At 39.0% G+C, this 27,727-nt stretch overlaps 2 protein-coding genes across 2 annotated transcripts in view; one reads left to right on the top strand and one right to left on the bottom strand.

The window, feature by feature from the left end:
* PAWR (pro-apoptotic WT1 regulator) overlaps positions 1-8,496 on the top strand; it is a 100,621-nt gene extending 92,125 nt beyond the window's left edge. The window contains exons 5-6 of the mRNA XM_056119907.1: positions 1,561-1,665; positions 5,999-8,496. Of these exons, the coding sequence (XP_055975882.1) occupies positions 1,561-1,665; positions 5,999-6,085 (192 nt within the window). The 3' untranslated portion in view covers positions 6,086-8,496. The remainder of the gene's footprint in view (positions 1-1,560; positions 1,666-5,998) is intronic.
* Positions 1-27,727, bottom strand: part of SYT1 (synaptotagmin 1) — a 551,120-nt gene that overhangs the window by 17,987 nt on the left and 505,406 nt on the right. The window lies entirely within an intron of this gene.

Below are 27,727 nucleotides of genomic sequence, written 5' to 3'. Positions count from 1 at the left end.
AGAAATGGGATGTGTGAGTGTGTGTGTGTGTGTGTGTGTGTGTGTGTGTGTGTGTGAGAGAGAGAGAGAGAGAGAGAGAGAGAGACAGAGAGACAGAAAGACAGAAATACAGACAGAAATACAGACAGGGAGAGAGTGTGTGTCCTAGTAATACTATTGTTTTTTATTTTATTTGTACGGATTTATTTGTAGGCTTATGTCTGAATTGTATTAGAGCCTAGAGCTATCTTTTTGTTTTAAACAATGTAAAGAATAAGACTAATGTTTAGGAGTAACTTAGAGAGCAATTCAAGTATATATAAGCTCAAATTTACTAACAATTTGTTAGTAATTTGTTCTGTGAATATTTAACTATAAAGTTGGCATTGCTATTGAATTTCTTTGAGTATTGAAGATGTTTTGTTTACCAAACTGAGATTATTCCCTGTGATACAGAGATTGTTTTAGTAATTAATTTTTATGTTTTTATTTTGTAATATTGAAGTTCATATACAAGCTTTAACACAGTTTCTAAAGATAACAGTATAAAAATTTAATAAATAAGTAGATAATTAGCCTCAGACATTAAGACTTAAAGTTCCACAAGAGTTTGAATTGGATTGCTAATGTTTGGAAGCAGATGATTTTTAAAATGCTTTCTATGAGAATCAACAGGAATAAAAGCCATAGTCTGAGCTGTACTTTAAATATTTTTTGTTCTTGTTGTTGAATCACCATGAGATACAAGGCTTTAATGTTTAGGTTTCAGTTATACAATGATTGAACACCCATCCCTCCACCAGTGCACATTTTTCACCACCAGTGTCCCCAGTATCCACCCCCGCATCCCAACTCTCCCTCTAGGGGCCTTTATTTCAGACAATTTCCCCCATATTCTCTCTCTACTTTGGGGCATAATGGTTTGTAATTCAGATACGAGAAGCTGTCACGTTTGGTCCTTTATCTACTTTCAGCACACATCTCCCATCCTGAACTGTCTCTCCAACCATCATTGACTTTAGTGATCCCTTCTCTGTTCCACAGAGCTGTACTTTTTGGTTCTTCATTTCCTTATTTAGTGTAAGACCTTGAATTCTACGTAAGATTTCTTTTTTTAGAAGTGTTGCGTTGTTACACAGAAAAAAAGTTTAGAGGCCGGTAATCTATCAGCTCCCTCATTTTATCCACTGTCACTTAAGTGACAGACGAAAAATAAAATTGCGAACCATTATTTTTCCATCTCCTTGTCTTAAGCATTGTATGAATACAAAATTTTGTTTCTCCAAACAAAGATATTATCTACATAAAAATGATGTTTTATTACTGGTAGTAGTGATAAAGAGGGCAATTATTGCATATTGGCATTTGTTAAAGACCTTTGTAAATACAGATTTAACCAAGAAATGAGACTTTCATAATTTCTTATTTTTTGGGTTGAGTTCTTAATCGCTGGGTAATTTACAGAATATGTTGAAAATGTTTATGTCTCTAAGGTACTTTACTGTATTTGACACCTGTATGCTATTTAAGATTGTCAACAACCAGTTACTTCACAATTAATATTTTTTAATTGTTTACCAGGAAGTAGTAAGAGAAAGGCAAGAAAATTTAAGGCTTGTAAGACTAATGCAAGATAAAGAAGAAATGATTGGAAAACTCAAGGAAGAAATTGATTTGTTAAATAGAGTAAGTATTAAATTATTTTAGCTCTCATTTTACTCTTCTCTTGTAAAGTGAATGGGTGTACATAAATATAAAAAGAAATTCATGTTTATGAAAAAATAAGAAATTTAAATTCATTAGTTGATTCTTTTGTAAAATCTGAAAGAAGCAACTTGGTCATTACTGAATGAATGCAAAAGGAGGTTGGGGCAGAATTGTTTAATGAACTGAAATTATTTTCTTGCCTTCTTGCCTTAAAAAACTTCGGGTGTCTCTTTGTATTTATTGTGCAATTATATGTATGCATCACTAACTTAAACTCACCCCTACCGTTTCTTTTTGCTTTCAGCCTTAGAATTTTACTTATTATTACTTAAGAAGTAGGTATAAATGCTAGGTCTTCCAGGCTAGAGAGATGGGAGGAGGGGGCGGGGTTAAGGCATTTCGACCCTGGTTCAAACCTTGTAACCACGTATCCACAGATGATCTGTCCCTGATCACTACCAGGGGTCTCTTCTGAGAACCCCTGAGGAACGCTGGGTGTGCTCAGAGTGTGTCCCCCCCCCCAACACAAGCAGTTAATTAGTTAATTTTAAAATGCTAGGTCTTATTTAAAGGATGAGAGAGATTCTAAAGTTTTGCCTTTTAGGAGATGTTAGATAAGATGGAGGAAAGAAGTAAATTTACTTCAGGGGAAAATTAATGAACAAATCTCTAGCTGAATATGAATTAAGAAAACAGAAAATTAACTATTATGGACATGCCCATTCTAATAAAATTGTAAGGTACTAATTATAAGCTATAGATCACTTAATCACTTAATCCCCGTTATTCATCGATTTACTCGAGCGGGTGCCAGTAACGTCTCCATTCATCCCGGTTGCGTGCTAGCGTAGCCCAATGGTATCTGTTCGTTCTAGGAACATGCAGAGCCTCAAACCGATCATTCAGGGTCTTGACGAAGAAGTCTGACCATCTTGTAGGTGGGCATCCACGTGATCTTTTGGTGTCCCGTGGAATCCAATCAGTAATGGCTCTAGTCCAGCGGTTGTCTGTAAACCTCATTACGTGTCCAGCCCATCTGATTTTTGATGCCTTGGCAAATGAGACAGCATCCCTGATTCTTGAGCCTTGACGGAGATCAGAACTCCAGATTCTATCTATCATTTTAGTGAATCGTGATATTCCAAGCTATAGATGAGGACACTAAAACCTAAAGTCTTAACATGCTCCCTGTCTTATAATCATATTCTAATCAACCTAGCCATTGTTCGCCCTCAGGTATTGATAGTCCTAATTCCAAGTAAACTGTTGCCATTCTTGTTAATTGCCTTTCATTTTGGCTTAGAACACAGGAACTCCTCTATTCTAATAGATGGTATAGTAAACCTCTAAACATTTTGGTACCTTTTAGCACATCTTAGACACTGTGTGCGTGTAAAACAATAATGAGACACTGGGTATAGTTCTGTCATGATAGAACACTTGCCTTGCATGTGTGAGGCTCTAGGTTTGATTTCTGTACTAAATGGTCACATCAGGAACAGGATTTTTATGTTCTCATAACTTAAAGGTTACAGTGCCTTCTCTTACTAGCTTACTATACAGCATACCTCATTTTATTGCATATCATTTTGTTGTGGATCTCATAGATGCTGTGTTTTTTTTTCTTTTTACTATATTTTTGAAGACTAACCAAAGGTTACAAATCACTAAAGACTTTTTTTTTTTTTTACTGTAGCACTGTCATCCGTTGTTCATCGATTTGCTCAAACGGGCACCAGTAATGTCTCCATTGTGAGACTTGTTACTGTTTCTGGCATAGGGAATACGCCAGGGGAAGCTTGCCAGACTCTGCTGTGCAGACGGGATACTCTTGGTAGCTTGCCGGGCTCTCCGAGAGGGGCGGAGAAATTGAACCCAGGTCGGCCACGTACAAGGCAAATGTTGTACCCACTGTGCTATCGCAAGTTTTTGTGTTTTTGTTTTAACATTTTATTTACTTTATAAAGGGGAGATAGCACAGCGGGTAGGGCGTTTGCCTTGCGTGGCCAACCTGGGTTCGATTCCTCTATCACTCTTGGAGAGCCCAGTTAGCTACCAAGAGTATCCCACCCGCACCGCAGAGCCTGGCAAGCTCCCCATGGCATATTCAATATGCCAAAAACAGTAACAAGTCTCACAATGGAGACATTACTGGTGCTCGCTTGAGCAAATCAATGAACAACGGGAGGACAGTGCTAAAGTGCTATAAAGGGGAGGGATTTGGACTACACCTGGTTGTGTTCCGGGGTCACTCCTGGCAGTTCTTGGGGTTTTATGTGGTATCAGGGATGGAGGCAGTATCACGAGTAAGGCAGGCACCTTCACCCCTGTACTATCTCTCTGGCCTCTAAAGTATTTTTAAATTTTGGCATATACATAGGTTTGGGCTGGAGCAGTAGCACAGCGGGTAGGGAATTTGTCTTACACACGGCCGACCTGGGTTTGATTCCTCCGCCCCTCTCAGAGAGCCTGGCAAGCTACCGAGAGTATCTCGCCCGCACGGCAAAGCCTGGCAAGCTCCCCGTGATGTATCCGATATGCCAAACACAGTAACAAGTCTCACAATGGAGACATTACTGGACCCACTCGAGCAAATCGATGAAGTGCTATGTAGTGCTACAGTGCTACATAGTTTTTTAGGCACAAGGCTGTTATTTCACTGAACGGAGTTCTATATTATATAAATAAAACTTTGATATACACTAGAATATCAAAAAAATTGTGACTTGCATTGTTGCATTATTAACTTTATTTTAACTGTGGTCTGGAAACAGACCTGCAATTATCTCCATGGTATGCTTGAAATATAGTAAAAGGTACTTGTGCGTAATACATTGTATAACACTATTTGTACATCTTGAGTAGGTTTCTGCTGTACTAATTTTAGGAATTCCATATCTTTGTAGTTGTGTTTTTCAGTAGATAGTTTTTCCAGCATTTATTTTCCACTTGAATAAATGCAGATTCTATTTTTGTACATTTTAGAGTAATTTGCCTTATTGTCCAGAGACATTATATAAATTTATTGGAAGGCTGCTCCTATAGCCCATTTATAATTCAAATTAGTTGCCTCAAGTATCAGTGGTTTAAATTGCAATAATGAATTATAAATGTCTGCTTTCAACCATGAGTAAATTATCTATCCTGAAATAACATTTCAGCTTAAGTTATAGTAGATTTGACACTAGGGTTCACATAGAACACACAGGGGACAAAGAGATAGTACAAGGGGTAAAGTACTTGCCTTGCTTATGTCCATCCTTGGTTCAATATCTGGCATCCCATATGGTCCCCCGAGCACCTCCAGATTTAGTTCAGAAACAAGAGAGCTGAGTTATATACCTTTAAAACCAGTGGGTGATACTTATTTCTGTGTTTTTTTTCCTTTTTTTTTTTCCTTTTTGGGTCACACCTGGTGAATCATAGGGGTTACTCCCAGCTCTGCACTCAGGAATTGCTCCCGGCGGTGCTCAGGGGACCATAATGGGAGCTGGGCATCGAACCCGGGTTGGCCGCGTGCAAGGCAAACGCCCTATCCGCTGTGCTATTGCTCTAGTACCATCGTTCCTATTTTTTTTTCTTTAACCTATAAAGCCTGTGTCTCAAAAAAAATGTTGCAAAGGAAACTACTATATATATTGAATCATAACCACTCTGTATGCCTCAGATACCATTTCTTTGTATTTCAGTTCTGTCATCTTTCCAGATTCCCATCCTCAGCATGCACCCATTAAAGATTACCCAGTTTAAAAGGAGTACATCCAGTACTGCTTCCTGTATCTTTTGATGCCTATTTGACCCAAAGTTGTAATCAGGGACTCAGAATCTCTTGCTGCCTTTGTGTGTGTGTGTGTGTAGTTTAGCTTTAAGTTTTAGATAAGAGAGGAGGGATAGGCAGGAGGTGGGGGTCCAAGGTGCTTAGAAGCTGTTCTGGATTCTGCTTAAGATCTGACAGGTGGAGGCCGGGATCAAATCAGGGTCAGCTGCATGCAAGACACACACCTTTACACCTGTACTGTCTCTCACCGCAGGATTTGTTTTAAAACATTTAGCTGTTCATAATTATTAAAGTTATAAGGTTCACAATTAATTCTTCCTTGGTTTCTCTTGAAAGCTGAAAGATCTGGCAAGAGTCAGTGCCATATTTACTAATCAGGAGTAGTGGAGTCATCCTTTAGCTGACATGTTGCATCCGAAGTTAGCCCCATTCCAAATTATTTGCTTGTATGAAGTGTCTTTGTATATTTATTTCTAAATAAATGTTTCCATCACTGTCAGAATATTTCTAAACATTTTTGTTTGTTTCTTTAAGGATCTAGATGACATAGAAGATGAAAATGAACAGCTAAAGCAAGAGAATAAAACTCTTTTGAAAGTTGTTGGGCAGCTAACAAGGTAGAAGATTGAAGACTCGTTACGGAAATATATTTTAAAACTACTGATTGAATGTTTAGTTAATGTTAGGACAATATTCCTGTGCTGCAATACATTAAACTAAGTATGTATATTTATTTTTAGAAAACAGTGGATGTTTATTTTCAAAATACTTCTTTCTTTTTCATTGTTTCAAAAAAGTATCAACCTTTTATTCTTGAATAAGTAACCTCTTTCAGTTATTAAAATGATAGGTTATGCCTCTTGGTTTTATGTGGTATTCAGATAATATATGGTTTAAAGTCACAACCATTTGAATATATTTTCTCTAAGGTAGTGAAGTTTCTCCCTAAAGAAATATTCATAGTCTTTGTTTACATGAGTTCAAATACTTTTGGATGTGTCCTGCAAATGTTTTATGTTTATGTAACCTTTTTGTGTTGATGATTTACTTATAAAGGTCGCTGTGTACTGTTAGTTGTTCTTTCAACTTATTCTAAGCAATTTAGAGTACTATAGAGTTACACTGTTTTGTATAACAGTCATCTTTAAAAAGAAAAACTATTATAAAGACTCACTTAGTATCATGTACTAGTTGGCTAAATATAAAGTGTAAAAGAATACTTGAATTGTGCTTTAATAAATTAAAATGCTATTTTGTATTTGAATATTAAAGAAAATTTAAAATTCATTTTCTGGAATGCAAAATTATAGATTCACTATAAAATTTCTTTGTAGGTACTACCTTTTTAAATTATTATTTCAAGGTTTATAAGTGAACATGGGATATATAAAAAGTTACTCATCAAACCTGGAGAAATATAGTTTCAGTATATAAGAAAAATCCATGTTTTAAGTTATTACATGCATTGCAGTTAAACAGAAGTGTTTAGACAAAGTACATAAACATAAATAGTTCTGAAATATTTTACTTGGTTGGAATATCACTGATACAGGTATTTCATATAAGAATTAGTTCCCTAATTCAAATTTAAGGTATTTCTTCCTAACACTTGGATTTTCTTTTTAAAAAGCTATTTAAAAGGGTTGCACAAAATTTTCTCTTTTATTGATTATTTGTATTTAAAGTTGTTTTATATCACATTTCTAGATTACATTTCTGTAGTTCATAATGAAACTCCCTCTTCAAAACACACAAGGGACTACCCAATAGTTGACTTTTTATCCAATGACATCAGTAAGTGTATGTACTATTTTGGGTACCAGGCTGACTGTCTCATTTTCAAAACCCATTGGTTATTAACTATTAGGAAAATAAGGGAGGGTAAAGCAATCAAAACATTTAGAATAAATGTTGCCTTCTAAAACTTTTAGCAGTTATGTAGATTGAGTTCCTTTCTACCCCTTTCTCATTTTATGTTTCCACCTTAGCTTATTTTCACAGCCTCTTGGGTTGCTTAAAAAGAAATTCCTGACTGTAGCTTCTGTAGATAGCTTTATGTGAGACTCTGTACAGAAATTTTAAAGCTCACTATCAAACTGTCTGATGAATTTGATCTTCATCTAAGTTTACAGACAACTGATATTACCTCTTTCCGCCTATCTCCATTGGAGACCCTGAATTTAACATTTTTTTGGATTTTGCCCCTTTTAGTTTATTTACTAATTAATCTTGTCTCTAGGGACGTTTTCAAGTGTCTGTATATATTTACCCAAAAGTTCAGTCTTTGATTAGCAAGCTTATTAATAACTGCAATCACTGAATAAAGACACCTGCTTGGGAGATTAGCCAGCATGGGGATATTCAGTGGTTTGCTGCCTGCAGACTCGCCAGAGTGGTGTGCCAGGATCAGACAGCGCCTACTGTGAGGTACTTCTCGCCCTTCACTTACCTTTATGTATATGCAGAAATATCAGTATTGCCTCATTCCCAACTCACATTTTGGATACGAAAATTCCATCAGTGCCCAGCCTTGAAATGTTCATTAGTATGCTGCGTTTTTTTTTTCTCAGTGAGAGAAGTAATTTGAAGTTTCTGTTTAATCCATATATAAATAGAATTCACTTCCTCCTTAAAAACTCTTACCAGTTTTAACTTTTTTAAGAGTGAGCTGTTTTTAAATTTATCCATTACTTTGGTTTACCAAAAACATTTTCAGTAGTGGTCGTGTACTTACTGGTGCCTTTTACAAATAATAGGAGGCTGACAACTCAAGCCGTGCTGCGTCCAGTCCTCAATACGTGTATTTCTATCACATATTTTTACACTGAATTTTGAAAAATTCGGTAAATTCTGCGACAGTTACCAGTAAATTTATTTTTTAAATTGAGGTTTTTCAAAGAGTACTTAAATACGTGTGTGCTACTTAGAAAACTTGGATGTTGTCAGTGAAGTGTGCTAGTATTTGTGAAATGGTTAATCCAATTCTTAAATATTTTTGTATTTCCTGAAATTTGTGGCTTAATAAAGCATATCCAAACTTTTGATGTGTTTAAATATTATTTTCAAAATATTAAGTTCATTAAGACACGATTTTCTCTTGAAATTTTCTGGTTCCCTTTTCTCAAGTTGTTATTAGTTTTATTGCAATATGGTTCCTTACATATAGGAAGAGGATGGCTTTAGCATATTTATTTCTAAGGGAACTTACTAAATATAGTGGGTTAATAGTGTTAGGCTCAAGTAGTTTAAAACAGAACATTGTTGGGTCAAATACATGAAGCATAGTGCTATTTCTAAACAGCTTTTGGTGAGGGGGTATTTTGTGGCCACACCCAGAGGTGCTCAGGACTTATTCCTGGCTCTGTGCTCAAGGGACCATATTTGGTGCTGGGGAATCAAACCAGGGTTAGCTGTGTACAAAGCTCTCCCTACCGCTGTACTATCCTCTGGCCAACTACATCACTTTGGTGTGGGACAACCTTCCAAACAGTACTGGGAAACTTGGGTCCCACCTGCAGTTCTTGGCCATGAGGTTGTCGGTTTAGTGCTCAGGCCCCAGAATATGATGCTACTCATGCCAGGTCGCAATGCTTGGGGTCCACCAGGACTGTACTTGGAGAAGCCATGTGGTGCCAGGAGTCAAACTGAGACGTGCTGGACGACACTAACCATTGAACTATTCCGTAGCCCTTTTGGGGAGTGTGGGGGTCAGTTCGGGCGACACCCAGTGATGTTCAGGGTTTACTCCCGGCTCTGCACTCCGGAATTACTCCTGGTGCTGACTGACCACCATATGGGTTGTCGGGTCAGTTGTGTGCAGGCAAATGCCCTACCTACTGTATTATCTCTCCAGCCACGCCCCTTTTCTTTTTTGCTTTTTGGGTCACACCCGGCAATGCACAGGGGTTACTCCTGGTCTGCTCTCAGGAATTACTCCTGGTGGTAGTCAGGAGTAATTTGATCTTCATCTAAGTTTATAGACAACTGATATTACATATGGGATGCTGGGAATCGAACCTGGGTCAGCTGCGTGCAAGGCAAATGCCCTACCCGCTGTGCTATTGCTCCAACCCCACCCCTTTTCTTAAGATGAAAACCCTACCTCAGTTACTTGTGATCTGTGTTTTCTATATTGAATTTTTATTATTAGAAATTATTATGCAGAATTGTAGATGTTAATAGTAGGCATATTTGTATATGCGGTATGATAAAGATAAAATTTGTAAGACTTTTGGGCTTATTGATTGATACCATAGACAGTATTCATTTATATCTTCTGATTAGGATTTTTGAGTCAGTACTTACTAATATTGGCCTTTACTTAAGTACTGGGCTGGAGTGACAGCACAGTGGTAGGGTGTTTGCCTTGCATTTGGCCAGCCCAGCCGACCTGGGTTCAATTCCTCTGCCCCTCTCAGAGAGCCTGGCAAGCTATCGAGAGCATCTCACCCACACCGCAAAGCCTGGCAAGCTGCCTGTGACGTATTCAATATGCCAAACACAGTAATGGAGACATTACTGGGCCCACTCGAGCAAATCGATGAACAACGGGAGGACAGTGCTACAGAGCTACTTAAGAACTATTCATGGACTTACCTGTTAAAACATCTGTTAATTAAGACGCCAAACACACCAGCTTGTCCTCACTCTCCCACCTCCCAATTTATCCTCCTGGCTCCTTCTCTCCTCTGCTGTGTGCGATGAACCCACAGCCTCATACATGCAAGTGCTTCACTGCTTGAGCTCCTTTCCCAGCCCTTCACGGCAGACAATCTATTACCTAAGAAAGAACTGCCATTCAGGAATCAAAACTTTTAAAATAACATGTAAAAGTCAGTGTTAAATGTATTCTCTGTGGACAAATTCTAATACATAACAAATGAGTTCGTTTGCACTGTAATTAAATTCTAAAAGATAAGTCATCCCATTGTGAGGAAACATGTCACTTATCTGGCAGCTAAACACTCTTGCTGTTCGTTGAAGAACAAGTATGAGACTAGTGGACTTTGAGTATTTTACGCTTCATTGCATCAGCAAAGGCATCTTTCTCCTCCCCCCATGCACTTAAGTTTCTCATTGACTTACAGAAGTTAGTGGTTTTATTATGTCTAAAAACTTGAAATATTACCCAAGAATAACCAAGCTCATATTTTATGGAGGTGGCACACCTGACTGTGCTCAGGTTTTACTCCTGGTGCTGCTTGCGGGACCATACCTGGTTCTGGAGGTCAAACGGGGGTCATCAGCAAGCAAGGCAGCAGCCTTAAACCCTATATTATCCCATTGCCTCCAAGCCTGTGGTTCGAGTTTTTACTGAGCTAGAATTTTATAGCATGGTAAAGTCATGTTTTTTGTCCCCTGCTCCCAGATAATTATATGCGAGGAATATGAATGAGTAACATTAAGTTTTCAAACCTATTTTTCAGGAAGCATTTCTGTTTCAGGCATAGTTATAAACAGTGAAAGTAATATTATTAACATAGACCAGCCTTTCCATCTACCAGTGTACAATCTCTATAGTGTGTATCCGTAGCATAAGTACAATCATCACTAACAACCTGTTTCATTTTACTTAAACTTAAGTTTAAGTTAAATTTTAAGTTAAAATTAACTTGATTGATTGTTGGATAGCACTGGGTTGTCCTTGCTCCTCCCGCAGGGAACTTTGCTTTATTGAGTTACTCCCACAACGGTGCCCCTGAGGCACACCCAGTTCCATCAAGCACTAATAATCCTATATTGCTTTTCTCTTTCCTTTATGTCATTTACATGGCTTGTTTAGCAATGTCCTTTTTGTATGGACGCAGGAAGACAGTTGATGCTATGCTTTTGTAACATGGGAGTTAATTGACTCCAAATAATAACGACTCCTGGGCTTCCATCATGTTTACATGACTTAAACTTCAGTTTCCTTTACTTCCTAACACCCTCAAAAGGAGTGTCCCGGTGAAGGGACTAGATAGACCCAGGGCAAGCAGTAAGCTACCCTGGTGTCAAAAGGGGACAAGCTAAGCGCCATAAGTATAATAAGAGCAAGGTCATGAAAAAAATTCTGTCATGACCCAAAAAGAAGTAACTGAATAAGGACCCTACTGGGGTTAAGAAAGACTAATCTGGCCTGAGGACTGTAGTCTGGGATATATAGCGAGATGTCCCCAGGAAGAGCCACCCTTTAAGCTCAATATATATCTCTTACTGTGTTTATACAAAATGACTAGAAATATTCATGGTATCACGGTCCTCCTGTTGTTCATAGATTTGCTCGAGCGGGCCCAGTAACATCTCTATCGTGAGACTTATTGTTACGGTGTGTGGCATATCGAATACGTCACGGGGAGCTTGCCAGGCTCTGCCGTGCGGGCGAGAAACTCTCGATAGCTTGCCGGGCTCTCCGAGAGGGGCGGAGGAATCAAACTTGGGTTGGCCATGTTGACCACTTGCAAGGCAAACGCCCTACTGCTGTGCTATCGCTCCAGAAGTAAATTTACTATGATTGTTAAACAAGAAAGCAATACACCCTGGATGGAGTGCTGAACCCTCAGATGAGATTTTTTACATCTGTTTGTTGTTAGGACAATGTTCAACCCGACCTGTGTGTATCTCCACCCTTCATGATTTCTATATAATTATGCTGTAAGGGGAAAGAGGAACATATCAATGTTGAGTACTAGACTATAAGGAAGATAAGGACTAGACTAGAAGGTAGAGGACTTTGAGGTCAACGAGGAGACTAGGATGATGGAACTATGATGACTGGGACTACGATCAAAACTATGACTACAGTCGTGCTGTAAGGGGAGAGATCGGACTACACCAGGGAGGAGAGAAATCAACCAATTACTGACCAGCCTGGGGCCCTGCTTCTGCGTTCCCTTTCCCTTTGTCCATCCATTGCCATCATTCTGACCTGGGGAGGTGGCTTGGCCACCGAAGGCTCGAGTCTTGTGCGCCACACTTTCTTTGAAACTCACAATTATCTTAGCTAGTATTAGTTGATATTAACTAATTGCTAACTAATAATTTGGGTTTTTTTGTTAATAATAATCCAAGTAGTGTATTCATCTGGCAGAATTTTGAGTTATCTAACATTTGTATTTTAGGTCTGGTACCCTAATCCCTACCAGGAGTGATCTCTGAGCACCAAGCCAGGAGTAAGTCCTGAGCATTGCTGTTACCCAAAATCAAAACAGAAAGTTGTTTGGGCTGAAGAGATAGTGGGAGGACGCTTGACTTGCATCTGGTTAACTCAGGTTTGAGCCCTGGCATCTCAAGGGCCCTCAGCACTGCCAGGAGTAATTACTGAGTGCAGAGTGAGAAGTAAACCCTGAGCATTGCTGGATGTGGCCCCCAAACACAGTTGTACATTATGAAAAGATAAGATGTGTGCGTACTACACCAAAATCTTACAGTAGTCAAGATTTAAATTTACTACTGTGTACAGTATTGATTACTGATTTTATATATATATATATATATATATATAATCTGATTAACAGTTTATACATTATTAGTCTCTTTGGAAATAATAGTGAGGATTAGCTGATTGGCACTTATTAGCTACCTGTTCTGAAATGGCAGCACCTCAAAATCTTAGTATTGTAGAAACAATAATGTTTTTGTTGTTTGGATTTTGGTTTGAGGGTCATATCCAGCCATGCTCAGGGGTTACTCTTATCTCTGTACACAGGAATTACTCCTAGTTGTGCTCTGAGAATGTTATGGGATGCCAGGTATCAAACCCAGGTCAGCAGGTAGCAAGTCAAGTGCCTTATACTTATTATCTCTCTGGGCCCAGGAATGATGTTTTTTAAAAATAAAATTGAAGTGTCGGTGAATAATTATAGTGATCTTCTTAAATAAGTGAGAAAGTTGTATACATATTTATTAACTTGATTAAAAATATATTGTCATAATGGTCAAAAACTATAATTTCTTAATTCAGGAACTCTTATCAGCTACATATGCTGGTGTTCAAGGAATTTCAGGTCCTTCATAGCTTGAAAAAGATAAGTAGGGATCCAGGAATGTAGAAATCCAGTCTTTGTTTTCTTTGTAAATGGTTTACATAACCTTTTGCCTAACGTGTCATTCTTCATACACCTGCACAAGCTAATCAGTCTTCTTCCAGAATTCTAAATTAATCTTCTTGGTGTCATACGTGTCTAGCAAGTGAACCAGCATACTTCAGTCAGACTGTTTAGATAATGTCTCAAGTCCTTATATAAGAACATTTTCCATTAGCAAGGCTGTTGAAAATATTTGCAAGCTCTTTCAGAGTCTTAATTGGAACTGGAGCCCTTTATCTTAGATTTCATCAAATCCCTTTTCTTTTTCTTCTAGATTCACTATGTGCATGCATACAATTCCATCAGCAGCTATAAACTACCCACATAGTTTCTTAATCTCATTCCTCTTGTTTCTCTTTTTCACACCTGTATATAAGGTTATATTTTATCACTGCTAAACCTAAAAAAGGTTTTTTAATTAAAATTTTTAGATTTTATCTTAGGCATCATGGTTTCCAACACTGTTAACGGTAGGGTTTCGTGCATAACACATTCCAGCACCACGCCCTCCGCCCGTGTCCACTTCCCTCCACCATTGTCCCATTGTCCCTTTCCCTCCCCTTTTGTGGTAAGCTTCCTACTGAAGACCAGTTCCCAGCTTCTGTTGCCTTTGGCCATTTGTTATTCCCCTACTATGTTTCTTTTTGGTCAGCCTCTTGGGGGGAGGGGGGCGGAGGGGGGAATGTAATGTAACTTTAGATAGGGCAGGGTGTATTAGCCTTTATAACGCATAATTCATTTTGTTTTTATGTCTAACCAAAATACAGTTCAAAAGGAAGTTAGCAAAACACTCTTCCTCATCCTAAGTCATAATTTTCACTCTCAAAAAGCTTTTATGACCCAATAAAGATGCTTTTAATCAAGACAGTGTTCTCTTTGGTGTTAGTTCAGCAATATTAAAAAATGAATATGGGAGAGTTAGAAAAGGCAAGTTGGACTTTGACTTTATGCATATGAAAATGAGTTTTGACTGTATTCTCTTTGTTCAGTTTAAAGTATGCAAAATTATTTAGTATAAATGATAGCCTTAATCCATATATAGTGTATAACCAGTTGCTGTCACTGTTTAAATGTACCATGGGACGTGTAAATCACAGTCTTTGTATTATAGACTATAGTCTATTAGTGTCATAGACTTGACTAGGGAAATATTTATATACCTTTCTAACCACTTACTGTGGTTACACAAAGGTGTATGTTGTTATGAGCGGACACCTTAACTTTATAGGAGCAGATTATTAAAGATTTTTAAAGTATTCCATTTCTTTTACTATCACTATTTATTTGGGCCACACCAGGGGTGCCCCGAGACTATAGGGCCAGCTTTGTGCTCAGGGTCCCTCTTAGTAGTGCTCAGAGGACCATGAAGTGCTTAGGATTAAATTCAGACCTCCTGCATGCAAAGCTTGTACTCAGTTTGTTAAACTATTTCTCCTACCTATTTTTAACTATTCTCAAAAGAGCAGAAGCTAAAGCTATCTCTCAAAAGCAAAGGAAATCCTGTTGGAAGAACCTGAAAATCATTTGGTAAAAATACATTGTTAGTGGGCTGGAGCGATAGCACAGCGGTAGGGCGTTTGCCTTGTACGCAGCCAACATGGCCGACCCGAGTTCGATTCCTCCGCCCCTCTTCGAGAGCCCGGCAAGCTACCGAGAGTATCTTGCCCGCACGGCAGAGCCTGGCAAGCTCCCCGTGACATATTCGATATGCCAAACACAGCAACAACAAAGTCTCCAATGGAGACATTACTGGGCCCGCTCGAGCAAAATCGACGAACAACGGGAGGGCCTTTACCTTTACCTTACATTGTTAGTATGAGGCCCAAGAGATAGTAGAGCAGGATAGGGTGTTTTCTTGGCATGCAACTGACCCTGGTTTGATCCTTTGCACCCATATGGTCAGCCAGACACCAGGAAGAGTGATCCCTGAATGCACAGCCATGAGTATGTCCTGAGCACCACGGGGCGTGGCCCCAAAACTAACAAAAATTTGATAAATGTTTGAAAATGATTAGCTTTTCATAGCAAATTGAAATTTCTATGTATGAATATTTCAGAACCATAAATGTCAGTTTTAACTAAAATCAGGGGGCATAGGTTCTGAAGAGATACAGTACAAGAGATAAGACTACTTAACTGCCATGCACACAGCCAACCCCAGTTTGGTAAAACACCTAGCTCTGCTCAGAAATTACTCATGTTAGTGCTCGGGGGACCATCAGTGTCCAAACCTCTGAGTACTGCCAGATATAGTTCAGACACATAAAACAGACAAAAATTAGGGACAAGAGAAAAAGCTTAGTGGGCTGACTAGATACTTTGTACCCTGTACTCCTTTAGGTCATTAAGTCTTGGGCTGGAGCCATAGCACAGCGGGTAGGGCGTTTGCCTTGCACATTGCCGACCTGGGTTCAATTCCTCTGTCCCTCTCGGAGAGCCCAGCAAGCTACTGAGAGTGCCTGACCTGCACGGCAGAGCCTGTGGCATATTTGATATGCCAAAAACAGTAACAAGTCTCACAATGGAGACGTTACTGGTGCCTGCTCAAGCAAATTGATAAACAACAATGAACAATGAGACAACAGTGCTACAGTGCAGTGCTACAGTCTTAGGCTGGAGTGACAGTACAGTGAGTAGGGTGTCTGCCTTGCATGCAGCTGGCCTGGGTTTGATCCTCAGCAGCCCACGTGGTCCCCCGAGCACTGCCAGGAGTAATTTCTGAATGCAGAGCCAGGAGTAACCCCGGAGGATTAACCCCTGGTTGTGAGCCATAAAAGGGAAAAAATAAAAAGATTATTATGTCTTTAAGTATAGTGACTTAATTTGGTATAATTTTAGTATAGCACACAAACACTTATATGTGCCCTTTTAACTTTTAAAATATTCAGTGCTTTAAAATAATTTTATATAATTGTTTAAGAACTGCCAGAGTACAGAATAGTCATATAGTTTGCCTAAGGTTATAGAGCAGTTTTTACCCATTGCACTATTACAGATTCGATTTTATGACATTTCTCAAATTGCTATTCTCATACCAGTAGCATTTGCTACAGAAATTTTCTAGAAATACAAATCTGTGGCTGGAGCGATAGCACAGCGATAGGGCATTTGCCTTGCATGCAGCCGACCCGACTCTGATTCCACCATCCCTCTTAGAGAGCCCGGAAAGCTACCGAGAGTATCTCGCCTGCACGGCAAAGCCTGGCAAGCTACCCGTAATGTATTCGATATGCCAAAGACAGTAACAAGTCTCACAATGTTACTGAGTCTGCTCAAGCAAATTGATGAACAAGGGGAGGACAGTGCTACAGTGCTACAAATTCTGAGTCCTACCAATACCTGAATGCTGAGAAGCCCAGAAAAATCTGTAACAAGTCTCCAATGATCCTAATGCAGGTCAGACTTGCAGATTTGCATCATACATTCTGTTTTTAAGCAAATATCTTGGTCTTTCATTTGGGACATTGTATACATATAGCATAAACTTGTGAACAAGTGCTCATGGGCTTGGGAGATAGTACAGGGGTAAAGGTGCTTGCCCTGAGTGTGGCCAATCCCAGTTCAATTCCTAGCAATACATAGGTCCTGTGAACAATGCCAGGAGTCAGCCCTGAGCACCACTGGGCGTGGCTAAAAACCAAGAGAAAAAAGAACTTTTCATCGTTGCTTACATAGCAGAAGATTGTATCGTGGAAAACTTCAACTTGGATATTGGCAGCTCGACATAACCCCACTGGTTTAGTATTATCTCTGGAACTCAACTGGTTGCCTCTGTCCAAGAGACTGGAAGGAAATCTTTGTTGTCCTGTGTTAAGGTTCATCTGTTACTGCCTTAAGGTTTTGGTAACAGTGCATTTTTGCCAAATTTTAAAACTTGATTGGAACACAAATTTGTTTCATCAGAGTTACGGTTTGGTCTTTGCTTTTTGATTTTTGCTTTTCATGTGTGGATACTGTTAGGTGGTCCATGGAGAGACTGAATTTTCAAAATGTATTTTCTGTGAACTCAATCAGCATTTTTCAACTGACAGACAAGGAAATAAACACAATTGCACTCTGTTGGGTAGCACTGTAGCACTGTCCTCCCATTGTTCATTGATTTGCTCGAGTGGGCTCAGTAACGTCTCCATTTTGAGACTTGTCATAACTGTGTTTGGCATATCGAATATGTCACGGGGAGCTTGCCAGGATAAATTTACAAAATTAAATGCAGGTTTACTGATTTGAGATTTTTTTTTTTTTGCATGGTAGGATTGTTAAATGGCTCCCTTTTTGTTTCGGTGGTTTTGGTTTTTAACCATACCCAGAGGTGCTCAGGACTTACTTCTGGCTCTGCACTCAGGGATCACTCCTGGTGGATTTGGGGAAATCATATGGGGTATTAGGGATCAAACCTTGATTGGCTGTGTGCAAGTCAAATGCCCTCCCTACTGTGCTTTTGCTCTGGTGACTCCAAATGACTACATCTTTCGGTTACTCATTTTTCACTTCCTGCTATGAACATGTTCAGCTACACAACAAAAATGGAAAGTGTATTTATATTTCACTGGTCTCTATCACCATTGTTTTTTGTTGATTTTTTTAAAGAGGGGTATTTTAAAATCAGGCTGCAATCATCCTCTTCCACTTTTAAGTAGGTTTTTATCTATAACACAATGACTTTAAGATACACAATAGATGTTATTGTGTCTAACATGCCAGTTCCTTGACATCATCTGTTTAACCTGGGTTCTCACGAGAGGCAGTCTTGCAAGGGATTTGGGTGGAAACACCTGTGGTAAGATGGGAGCGCTGTCAGATCTCAGTCTAGTCTAGTCTGGCTGCTGTAGAGGAGAGAAGGAAAGAGAATAATTTGGGAAGGAAATAATCTACAGTGAAGTTTGATGAAATTTTCAACGAGCTTGTAAAAGTCCTCACTGCGAAAAGCACCTGTTCATCGGAGTAGCTTCAGGTCTCGCATGAATGAACTTGCTTTTAAATTCCTGCCATATCCCTTTTGGCATTGACCAAGTAGTAGTTTTCAGGGTCTCAGCTCAACACCATGGTGGATTCAGCCAGAGTAACTGAACTGTCAATTACCTGATTCACAGCAGGAGACAGAGATGCTTGTTTTCATGGTTGCCACGTCATGTAATACTTTGAATTCAGATTCCTCAAAATCGTAATCTTAGACTATTTTGTTTTATTTTTGTTTGGGGGCAACATCCAACAGCAACTCCTGTCAGGGCCTCGGGGACCATACTAGGGAGCAGAGGATTGAACCTGGGTTGGCTGTGTGCAAGGCAAGTGCTCTACCCACTGGACTATCTCTCAGGACCCCTTAACCTCTGTACTAGCTCTCAGATCTTTGACTTTTTATTCAACTAAAGGTTCAACTGAAAATCAGCCACTACATCTGGCTAATATGTCTGAAACATTTTTTTAACCTAAATGTTATACACGTGTAATCCCATCAACGGCCAAGACTCAGAGATTATAAAACCCAGCTCCCAGAAGCACGCGGCCACAAATGCAGCTGCGCGTCATCTTATTATCTCATTCCTACTTTGGACAAACTGGCAGGCTACCAAATGTAACCTGCCCACATGGCAGAGTCTGGCAAACTCCCTGTGGCATACCCAATATGCCAAATACCAGTAACAATGATGGGTCTCATTCTCCTTTCTCAGAAAGAGCCTTGAATATGGCACTTTTTAAAAAATCTCAGGGCTAGGACGAAGGAGACGTTACTGGGGCCTGCTTGAGGCAATTGACGAATAACAGGATGGTCATGATCGTGAAATGTTATACACATACCAAATCTCATGCCATTTTCACATGTTTGTTTTCAAATAGCAGTTCAAAAATTGTATCTTAAATTACAGGTATTAGATAATTTTTAAATCTTCCACGTCTGAATTTGTTCTATTTCATCTCTATGATGAGATTTTACTTGTCCCTCTAGGCCCATTATTTCCTGTAAATTATAAATAGGTATAGAGGGCTTACTAGGTCCAATATATCTATACATTTTGGTCAGGCCACACGTGGTCTGTACTTCTACCAAATCACATCAGAAGGTACAAGAATCTGCCTAAGTTTTGATGATATTAAGATAGACAAATTTGGGGGACAGAGCCGTAAAAAAGCATAGTGTTTGCCTTGAACGCAGCCAACACAGGTTTGATCCCTGGCATCCCGTATGTTCCCCCAGAGCCCACCACAAGTGATCCTAGAGCACATAGCCAGGAGTAAGCCCTGAGTACCACAAGGTGCTGCCTAAAATGACGAACTAGCAAAAATCAAATTTAACTATTAGCTTGATGTCTTGTGTTTGTCAGAAATATTTGAATTATTCAGTGTCTGTGTTTAATTTTATGATTCCCAAATATCTTTGTTGCTATAAAATCTGAAAGTCCTCACAGTCATACATTTATCACTTCTGTTTTTCTTTTGGGGCAGGGGTGAGGGGGAAGTTGGGTCACAGCTGGTAGTACTTTGGGACCATTAGCTCTGTGTTTGGGGGTCACTCTCAGGTGTGCTCAAAGGAAACGTGAACTGGGGATTGAACCCAGGTCTCCTTCATGCACAGCATGTGTTCCGCACTTCCAGATATCTCTCCAGTCACAGAAAAACTAATTTTTGTTGCTGACCATACCTAGTAGGGTAGGGAGCTGATTCCCAGTCCATGTTCAGGACTCCAAGCAGTGCTCAGGAGACCATATGCTGGCCAGGATCAAGCTTAGCTGGACTCCTGTATGCAAAGCACGTGCTTCTAGCCTTGTACGTTCAGTTTTTTTCTTTCTAAGCTCTACAGTTGAAGGGGAACTAAGTGTGTAGTACTTTACCAACTTTTGGTGTCCAGTTTCTTGAGAAACACTCCCTTTTATGTTTGCAGCATCAGACATTTACTTTTGGTAACTGAGTGCCCTGGACACTTGATCCTTTTCCTGTGGTTCTTGTCTCAAGATTTATTCATTTCGTGGGAGGTGGGGGTCATTCCATTCATTTGAGGGGATTTACCCCTGATTCACTTACAGACTAGAATTTATGCTTGAAAACAAAAACAAAAAATACTCTCGCTCTGGTTTTCTTTTAACTTTTAAGCAAGAGCTATTTCCCCTCCCCAGAATACTTGAGAAAAAATTCTCTTATTTGGTCTGAAGTGGGCTTTTACCACCTTCTGAAAAAATTGAAAAGCTGATTGTCTCCAGCAGATGAGGAGGAATTAAAACAAAGGAGTGTTTTATTTACCCTGAGGTCGCTAGGTGATCGAAACAGAATCTGATACTTGCTAGTACCTAAAAACTAAGGCATCTGACCCCTAATAAGATTAATCCCCAACATAGGTCTATTTCAAATGAAAAGTTTGAGATTAAAATACTATAAAAATGATAAGACATAGGAAGTGATAATTATTTTTGAGTGGAGGGAGAGTAGAAATTTATTCGTTTCTTTTAACACCTGATTTCATTTCAGTGCTGTAATCAGATGTTAAGTCTCCACACCTGCTTCAGTATCACCTTGATTAGGAAATACACGGCCATCAGGCTGTTTTCAAAAAGCTTACATATGGTCAAAGAATAAACAGAATGTGGACAAGCACAGAGGAGAAAGAAATTTCTTTAGCTGCTAGCCTTTGAGACTAAGCTTTATGAGTTAGGTTGGGAGAGGTGAATGGGATCATTCAGCCAGGAATATTTAGAAAAATACCCCAATCTCTCTGCGTGTATGGCTCTCTGTCAGCACATCACCTAATGAACTGGCCTCCCAGTTTCATTGTCTTTCGATTAGTTGGTAAGTTGAACTGCTTAAAAATTCTTATTTTGATTGTACACTACTCACTGGGTGGCATTGGACATGAGGCTTTATGATTTCATCTGCGGGAAAGACAATGGTAGCTTAACTGGGTTAAGTCATTGCAACTTAGTTTCTATTTCTAACTTTGTTGGGGAAAAATTTTAAATGAAGTAACTTTTTTTTATTGAATCATCGTGAGATAATTACGAAAGTGTTCAAGATGTTCCTGTGGTTCTTACAATTTTCCAAACCCATCCCTCCATCAGTGTACACTTAACACACCACACACACACACACACACACACACACACACACACACCCCACCTATCTCTAGCAGGCACTTTCCTTCATTCTCTTCTGTTAAGCATTATGGTTTGCAATACTGAGAGGTTATTTTGTTTGTTCCTTTACCTACTTTCAGCAAGCAATTCTTATCCAGAGTTATCATTTCCAGCTATCTTTATCATAGTGGTCCCTTCTCCATCCCAACTGCCTCAAATGAAGTAACTTTTGTAATGTGATTTGTATCAGTGAAGAAATTGAGACGATTATAATGGTTGTCTTTCCTGAAATTTAAAAAGTCATTAGGGAGTTCTAGATAATATCCAAGTATTACAGTAATACTAGATAGTAATAACTAGCATAGTAATAATTAGATAGTAATACAACTAGCATCTGGTCATATTTCTGCTTTTCTAAGAAGACCTGTTAATATGTGCTGATACAAATGTAATATTATCTTAATAGCCCCCTGGTAAACTATGACTACTGAAGAAAATATGAAGTCTTAGGTAAAGGAAAACATTTTCCAGAAAGAACTTGACGTTGTTTTACTTGAAAAACTCAAAAGAAATCCCACTTAGGTTTCTCTTCCTCTCAAATCCCCAGACTCCACCTGGGCCTGTTTTCCTACTGGAAGAAAAAAAAATGTTTTTGCCGGGGCTTCTGAACAAATATATTTCAGAGCAGTATCTTGAACCAAGCTAATACGGGAACTAAACAAACAGGGTGAATCAGCTTGAATTTATGAAGGCTTGGCAGCAAGTCCGTTTCTTTCTCTTCTTCTCACTTGTTTTTTCAGCGTACCTGATTACCAGTGACCGGTATGTACTGATAGCAGAAAACAGGAAGTGTTTCAAAGCCAGGGGTTATTTGTCTACCGACCTGCTCCCTTACAGGGAAAAAAAAAGCAGGTTTTGTTGAATTGGACAGGCATACCATAAGGTAGCAAAACAGGATGGCTATTATTGGTGTTGGTACTAGGTGTGATTCTCTGTCCTGTGTTAGAATGCCACTGTGACTCTTAAAGTGCTAGAACAAATCCGTTTCCTCCTGAATTGTAAGGCTGAAGATAATAGTTGTCTAATAACCCAGACGAGGACTATTAACTGAAATGTAGTTATTTCACTTGTCTGATTCATGTCTTAATTTGAAATTGTACACACAGGTTAAATTTTTTAATATTTCCTCAGCAGATAGTATATTGGATATTAGGTTTACATATTTTTATACTTTACATATCTGGTTAATATCACTCTAGCAGGAAAACACTCTGCTCAGCTTAATTATGTGAAAAAAAGACTATATGAAATTTCAAATAGAAGAAAGTTTGACTAGTATTTTAATTAAAAAATGGTGGGAAGATTTCCTTCAGTGAGTAAAGTTCATAAGACAAAATGTGATAAGAATTTTAATAAGAAATGCAAATTTAACAAAGTTGCAGCAGGAAATAGATTATTTTCAATTTAAGATATTTTTAATTTCAATTTAAAACAAGTTTAACAAATAGAATAAACAGGTAGGTGAGTTTTCTTGATAGCTGAAAGTATTTTAAATACCTTAAAATATTTTTGGGGGTCGGGGAGATAGTACAGAAAGGAGGACATTTGCCTTGCACGCAGCCAACCCAGGTTCAATCCCATATGGTCCCCCTGAGCAACTCCAGGAGTAATTACTGAGTGCAGAGCCAGGAGTTAGAATGCCCTGTGTTAGAATGCTGCGGTGACTCTTAAAGGGCTGAATATTGTTGAGTGTGATCCAAGGTAAGTAAGTAAGTAAGTAAAGGCCCTCCCGTTGATCGTCGATTTGCTCGAGCGGGCCCAGTAACGTCTCCATTGGAGACTTTGTTGTTACTGTGTCTGGCATATCGAATACTCTCGGTAGCTTGCCGGGCTCTCCGAGAGGGGCAGAGGAATCGAACTCGGGTCGGCCATGTTGGCCGCGTGTAAGGCGAACGCCCTACCACTGTGCTATCGCTCCAGCCCTTAGAGTGTGATCCAAAAAGCAAAAAAAAAAAGAAAAAGCAAAACAAAACAATATCTTTCAGGGAAACATTTAAAAGGCACACTTAAAAATATCTCCCATTTTTTAATTTCACTTATTGAGAGGTTTGTGGGGTGATGGGCCACACCCAGCTGTGCTCAGGGTTTACACCTGTCTGTGCTCAGCACTCTTGGTGGCACTGGGCTTGGTTACATGCAAAACAAGTGCCTTAGCCCCTATACTGCTTCTACGGCCCCTAATACTATCCCCCATATATAAAAAAACAGTGTACATAGAAAAGAAAGACCATAACTAAAATAGCAAAGTGATTCTATCTCCAGAAAGAAAACTAGGCCATTCCTTTTCTTTGTTTTTTAGATCCCCTCCCCTCCCCTCCCCTCCCCTCCCCTCCCCTCCTCTCCCTTCCCCTCCCCTCCTGTCCCCTCCCCTCCCCTCCCCTCTCTTCCCCTCTCCTCCCCTTCTCTCTCTCTCTCTCTCTCTCTCTCTCTCTCTCTCTCTCTCTCTCTCTCTCTCTCCCCCCCCCCCCACCCTTCTCCTTTTGGGCATTATGGTTTGCAATACAGAAACGGTAAGCTTATCATGTATATCACTTCACCTCCTTCCAACACTCAGTTCTTGTCCAAAGTGATCACTTTTAACTATTCTACCCTTTCTGGTTGCTGCCCTGGGTAGAACCACATTGAAAGGGGAAAGCTTTCTCCAGAATGGTCGGCTATGCAGAGAAATAACCAGCCTTTGGTTTCTAAATGCATCTTTCTAGAAACAACTCAGATAGCTATTGAATAGGAAATAAAAGAATGAATGGAAGAAGTGACCTTATTTACTGCATCAGTCAGACCCTGGCTTGTGTATTAAAAGCTTTGTGACCTTTTAGCAAGTTACTTTACCCCTGGTTTGTTTCTTTGACTATAAAGATGACTTCATAACACCTACCTCATACTTAATGTGTAATGAGTATCTGAACTAATTGCTGCCTTAAATTCAGATATACTGAGTTTAAAAAAAGTCTGGGGCCTGGGAATTTGCCCTTTTAACAAAATCTGACAATTCTGTGGTATTCCCCAAAATTAAAAGCATACTAAGGATGCGCATAGATGGAACAAGCTTAGAAGAAGGGGAAATTAATTTCTTTATAGGATTTTTGAAGCTGCTTAAGGATTACAAGAATAGATAATTTTTTTTCAAATTTCCATATATGCTTTTATCTGCCCTCTTTGTGCTTTGCTTCCTGTGTTTGTATAATTTTCTCTCTCCCAGTTTTATTGATATAATTGACATAGTAAGTTTTTTTTAATATAACTGACATTTAAGATAGCATAATTATTTAATATTTGAATATTTTGGAAAAATAATTGCACCAAAAATTTTAGTTAACATTCAGCACTATAAATAGTAGTAATTTTTTTCTTATGAAAAATTTTAAGATCTATTTTTAATGATTTCAAGTATATAATGCAAGATCTTTTTTTTTGGGTAGTGTTGGGGAGGGGGGCTGTTCGCCACACTAGGCAGTGCTGAGTGCTGGGAGTCTTGCCTGATAGTGCTTGAGGAACCATGCATTCCTGGGGTTGAACCTTCATGCTTCTGTGCGCCTATCTGTCTCTCCGGCCCCTACAATATAGTATTGTTAACAGCGACTGCCATGCTGTATCTTAACATCCCCAAATGCAATTGCATATTTGTACCTTTTAGAAGCATAGATTCCTGTTCAACATAATGATTTTCTTTCTTTCCAATATATTACTAGCAGTGGAATTTCTGTATGTTCTTGTTCTAGTTTTTGTTAATTTTTAAGGAACTGCGATACTAATTTTCATCTACATTTTCAGTAGATCTCCACCTGGTAATTTATAAGTTAATGTTGTTAATGAGACATGTTTTCTGAAAGATGTTGAATTTTTTTTAACTGTCTTGTCCCAGTGACACTTCCTATGGGTGTTTTTCTTTTCCTTCAGTAAGTCAATTTAGGCACGTTCTCATTTCTATTTTGTTCCTGATTATGAAGTTTCACAAAAATGAAATTTTATTGAAACTTTGTATCATATTCAAAAATTGATTGTATATTCTAAAATTTGGGACCAAAAAAATTCATGTTCTACTCTGTTGAAAAATCCATTTAATTAACTCTCATTTACTCAGGATTGTCTGGCTTGTGGATTATTCAGATGCTTTGCCCTACACTACAGCTTTCCTTTTATCTGTTTCTTTTCTCGTTAGGCATGAGTAGAGAAAGAAAAAGAGGCAGATCTTGGGGAAAAGGATTTAGCATGGGAACCGAAAGAAATTGATGGCTTAAAATAAATGAAAGAAAAGAAATTGATGGCTAAAATAAGGTTCAGCTGAAAGAATTCTGTTGCCATTAGAGAGGGTGTCACAGTTCTATCCTTGTTAAGCAGAGGTGCTGCTTAATGATCCAGGCATGGCTGAGATATTGATAAGATGTTTTGACCTTTGATCCTGCCACTAACTTACTGTGTAACTTGTTCAAACCAATTAGCCTATTCACAGGAAAAATGTCTAAATAATTTTGGATTCATGTCCCAGAGGAATGCAGTAAAAGGAATTTAAAGAATTCACTGAGTGTGAGAGCAAAGTATTCTATATACTAAACAAGAAATCTCAAAAAAGAAAGAAAAGGTGCCTGTGTCCTTAAGATGTTTAAAAATTAACTCCCACTGCCCCCAACCCTCTTGCTTTTCAGATATTGTATACCAGCAGCACTCTATTATATAAAATGTTTAGAATTTTTGATTATGTTAAAAGACAACTTTTACTATACTTCATAAAGTATAAAACTGAAATAGAACTCGAGGGACTTGCCTGAGATTAATTACCTAGGTGTTGAAGTGGGGACTAAAATTATTTTTCTGATTTTCTGTTTACCAAATGGCATGCTCTGGAAAGTGAACACTTTTGTTCTATTTATGAATTTTTTTTTTGTTTGTTTTGGGGCCATACCTGGCAGTGCTCAGGGGTTACTCCTTGTTCTGCATTCAGGAATTGCCCAGACGGTGCACAGGGAACCATATGGGGTGCTAGGGATCAAATCCAGCTTTTTCCACATGCAAGGCAAGCTCCCTTACTGACTGTAATGTGTCTCCAATCATTGCCAGGAGAAACTCCTTGGCACAGAGCCAGCAGTAAGCCCTGAGCACCTCAGTGTGTGGCCCCAAAGCAAAGAAAACAAAAGCAATAGAATCATGCTTCTTAGCACAAAGCAAACATTCAACTTTTGCATTGTGAAGTAGCACTGTAGCACCGTCCTCCCGTTATTCATCGATTTGCTCGAGCGTGCACCAGTAACATCTCCATTGTGAGACTTGTTGTTACTGTTTTTGGCATATAAAATATGGGAATATGCCATGGGGAGCTTGCCAGGCTCTGCTATGTGGGTGGGATACTCTCGGTAGCTTGCTGGGCTCTACGAGAGGGGTGGAGGAATCGAATCTGGGTCGGTCGCATGCAAGGCAAACGCCCTACCCGCTATGCAATCGCTCCAGCCTGCATTGTGAAGTAGTAGGAAAAAACACTAATCAGGGAATCTTAAAATTTGGATTTACCATTTGCTAAGTGATCTTAGATGGGTGATTTCCCCATCCTGAGTCTCCTTCCTACATAACAGAATGGTCATAATTCATCCTCTCCTTCAGTTACATAGGGTGATTTTGAGAATAGGGGCTGGATAGGTGGTACAGTGATTAGGGCATTTGTTTTGCACCTAAGATCTAGGCTCAATCCCTAGAATCCCATCAGGTCTTTCAAGTCCTGCCAGGAGTTATTCTTGAGTATTCAGCCAGGAGTGAGTCCTGAGCACTGCTGGATGTGGCCAGGAAACAAAAGATGAAATATTTATAACATGTACTCTATTAGTGACTTATTAGCCTTATATTTTTCACATTCCAGATTGGTTTTATTCTTTGTTTTGTTTCTTTTTCTTTTGGGGTCATGTCTAATGATTCTCAGGGGTCCATATGTATTGCTGGAAATTAAATGGGATCAATCACATGCAAGGCAAGTACCTTAGCTCCTTTATTATCTCACAGGCTCAACTTTAATTTGGGGGTGTAAATCTTAACAACCAAAAAAAGAAAAAAATGGTTTAAAAAAAGACTGCAAGATTTGGACTGAAGGTATT

This window comes from Sorex fumeus, unplaced genomic scaffold (assembly GCF_029834395.1).
Source record: "Sorex fumeus unplaced genomic scaffold, SorFum_2.1 ptg000003l, whole genome shotgun sequence".
Lineage (NCBI taxonomy): Eukaryota > Metazoa > Chordata > Mammalia > Eulipotyphla > Soricidae > Sorex > Sorex fumeus.
The sequence above is the reverse complement of the archived record's forward strand: the minus strand, read 5'-3'. Positions and strand labels throughout refer to the sequence as shown.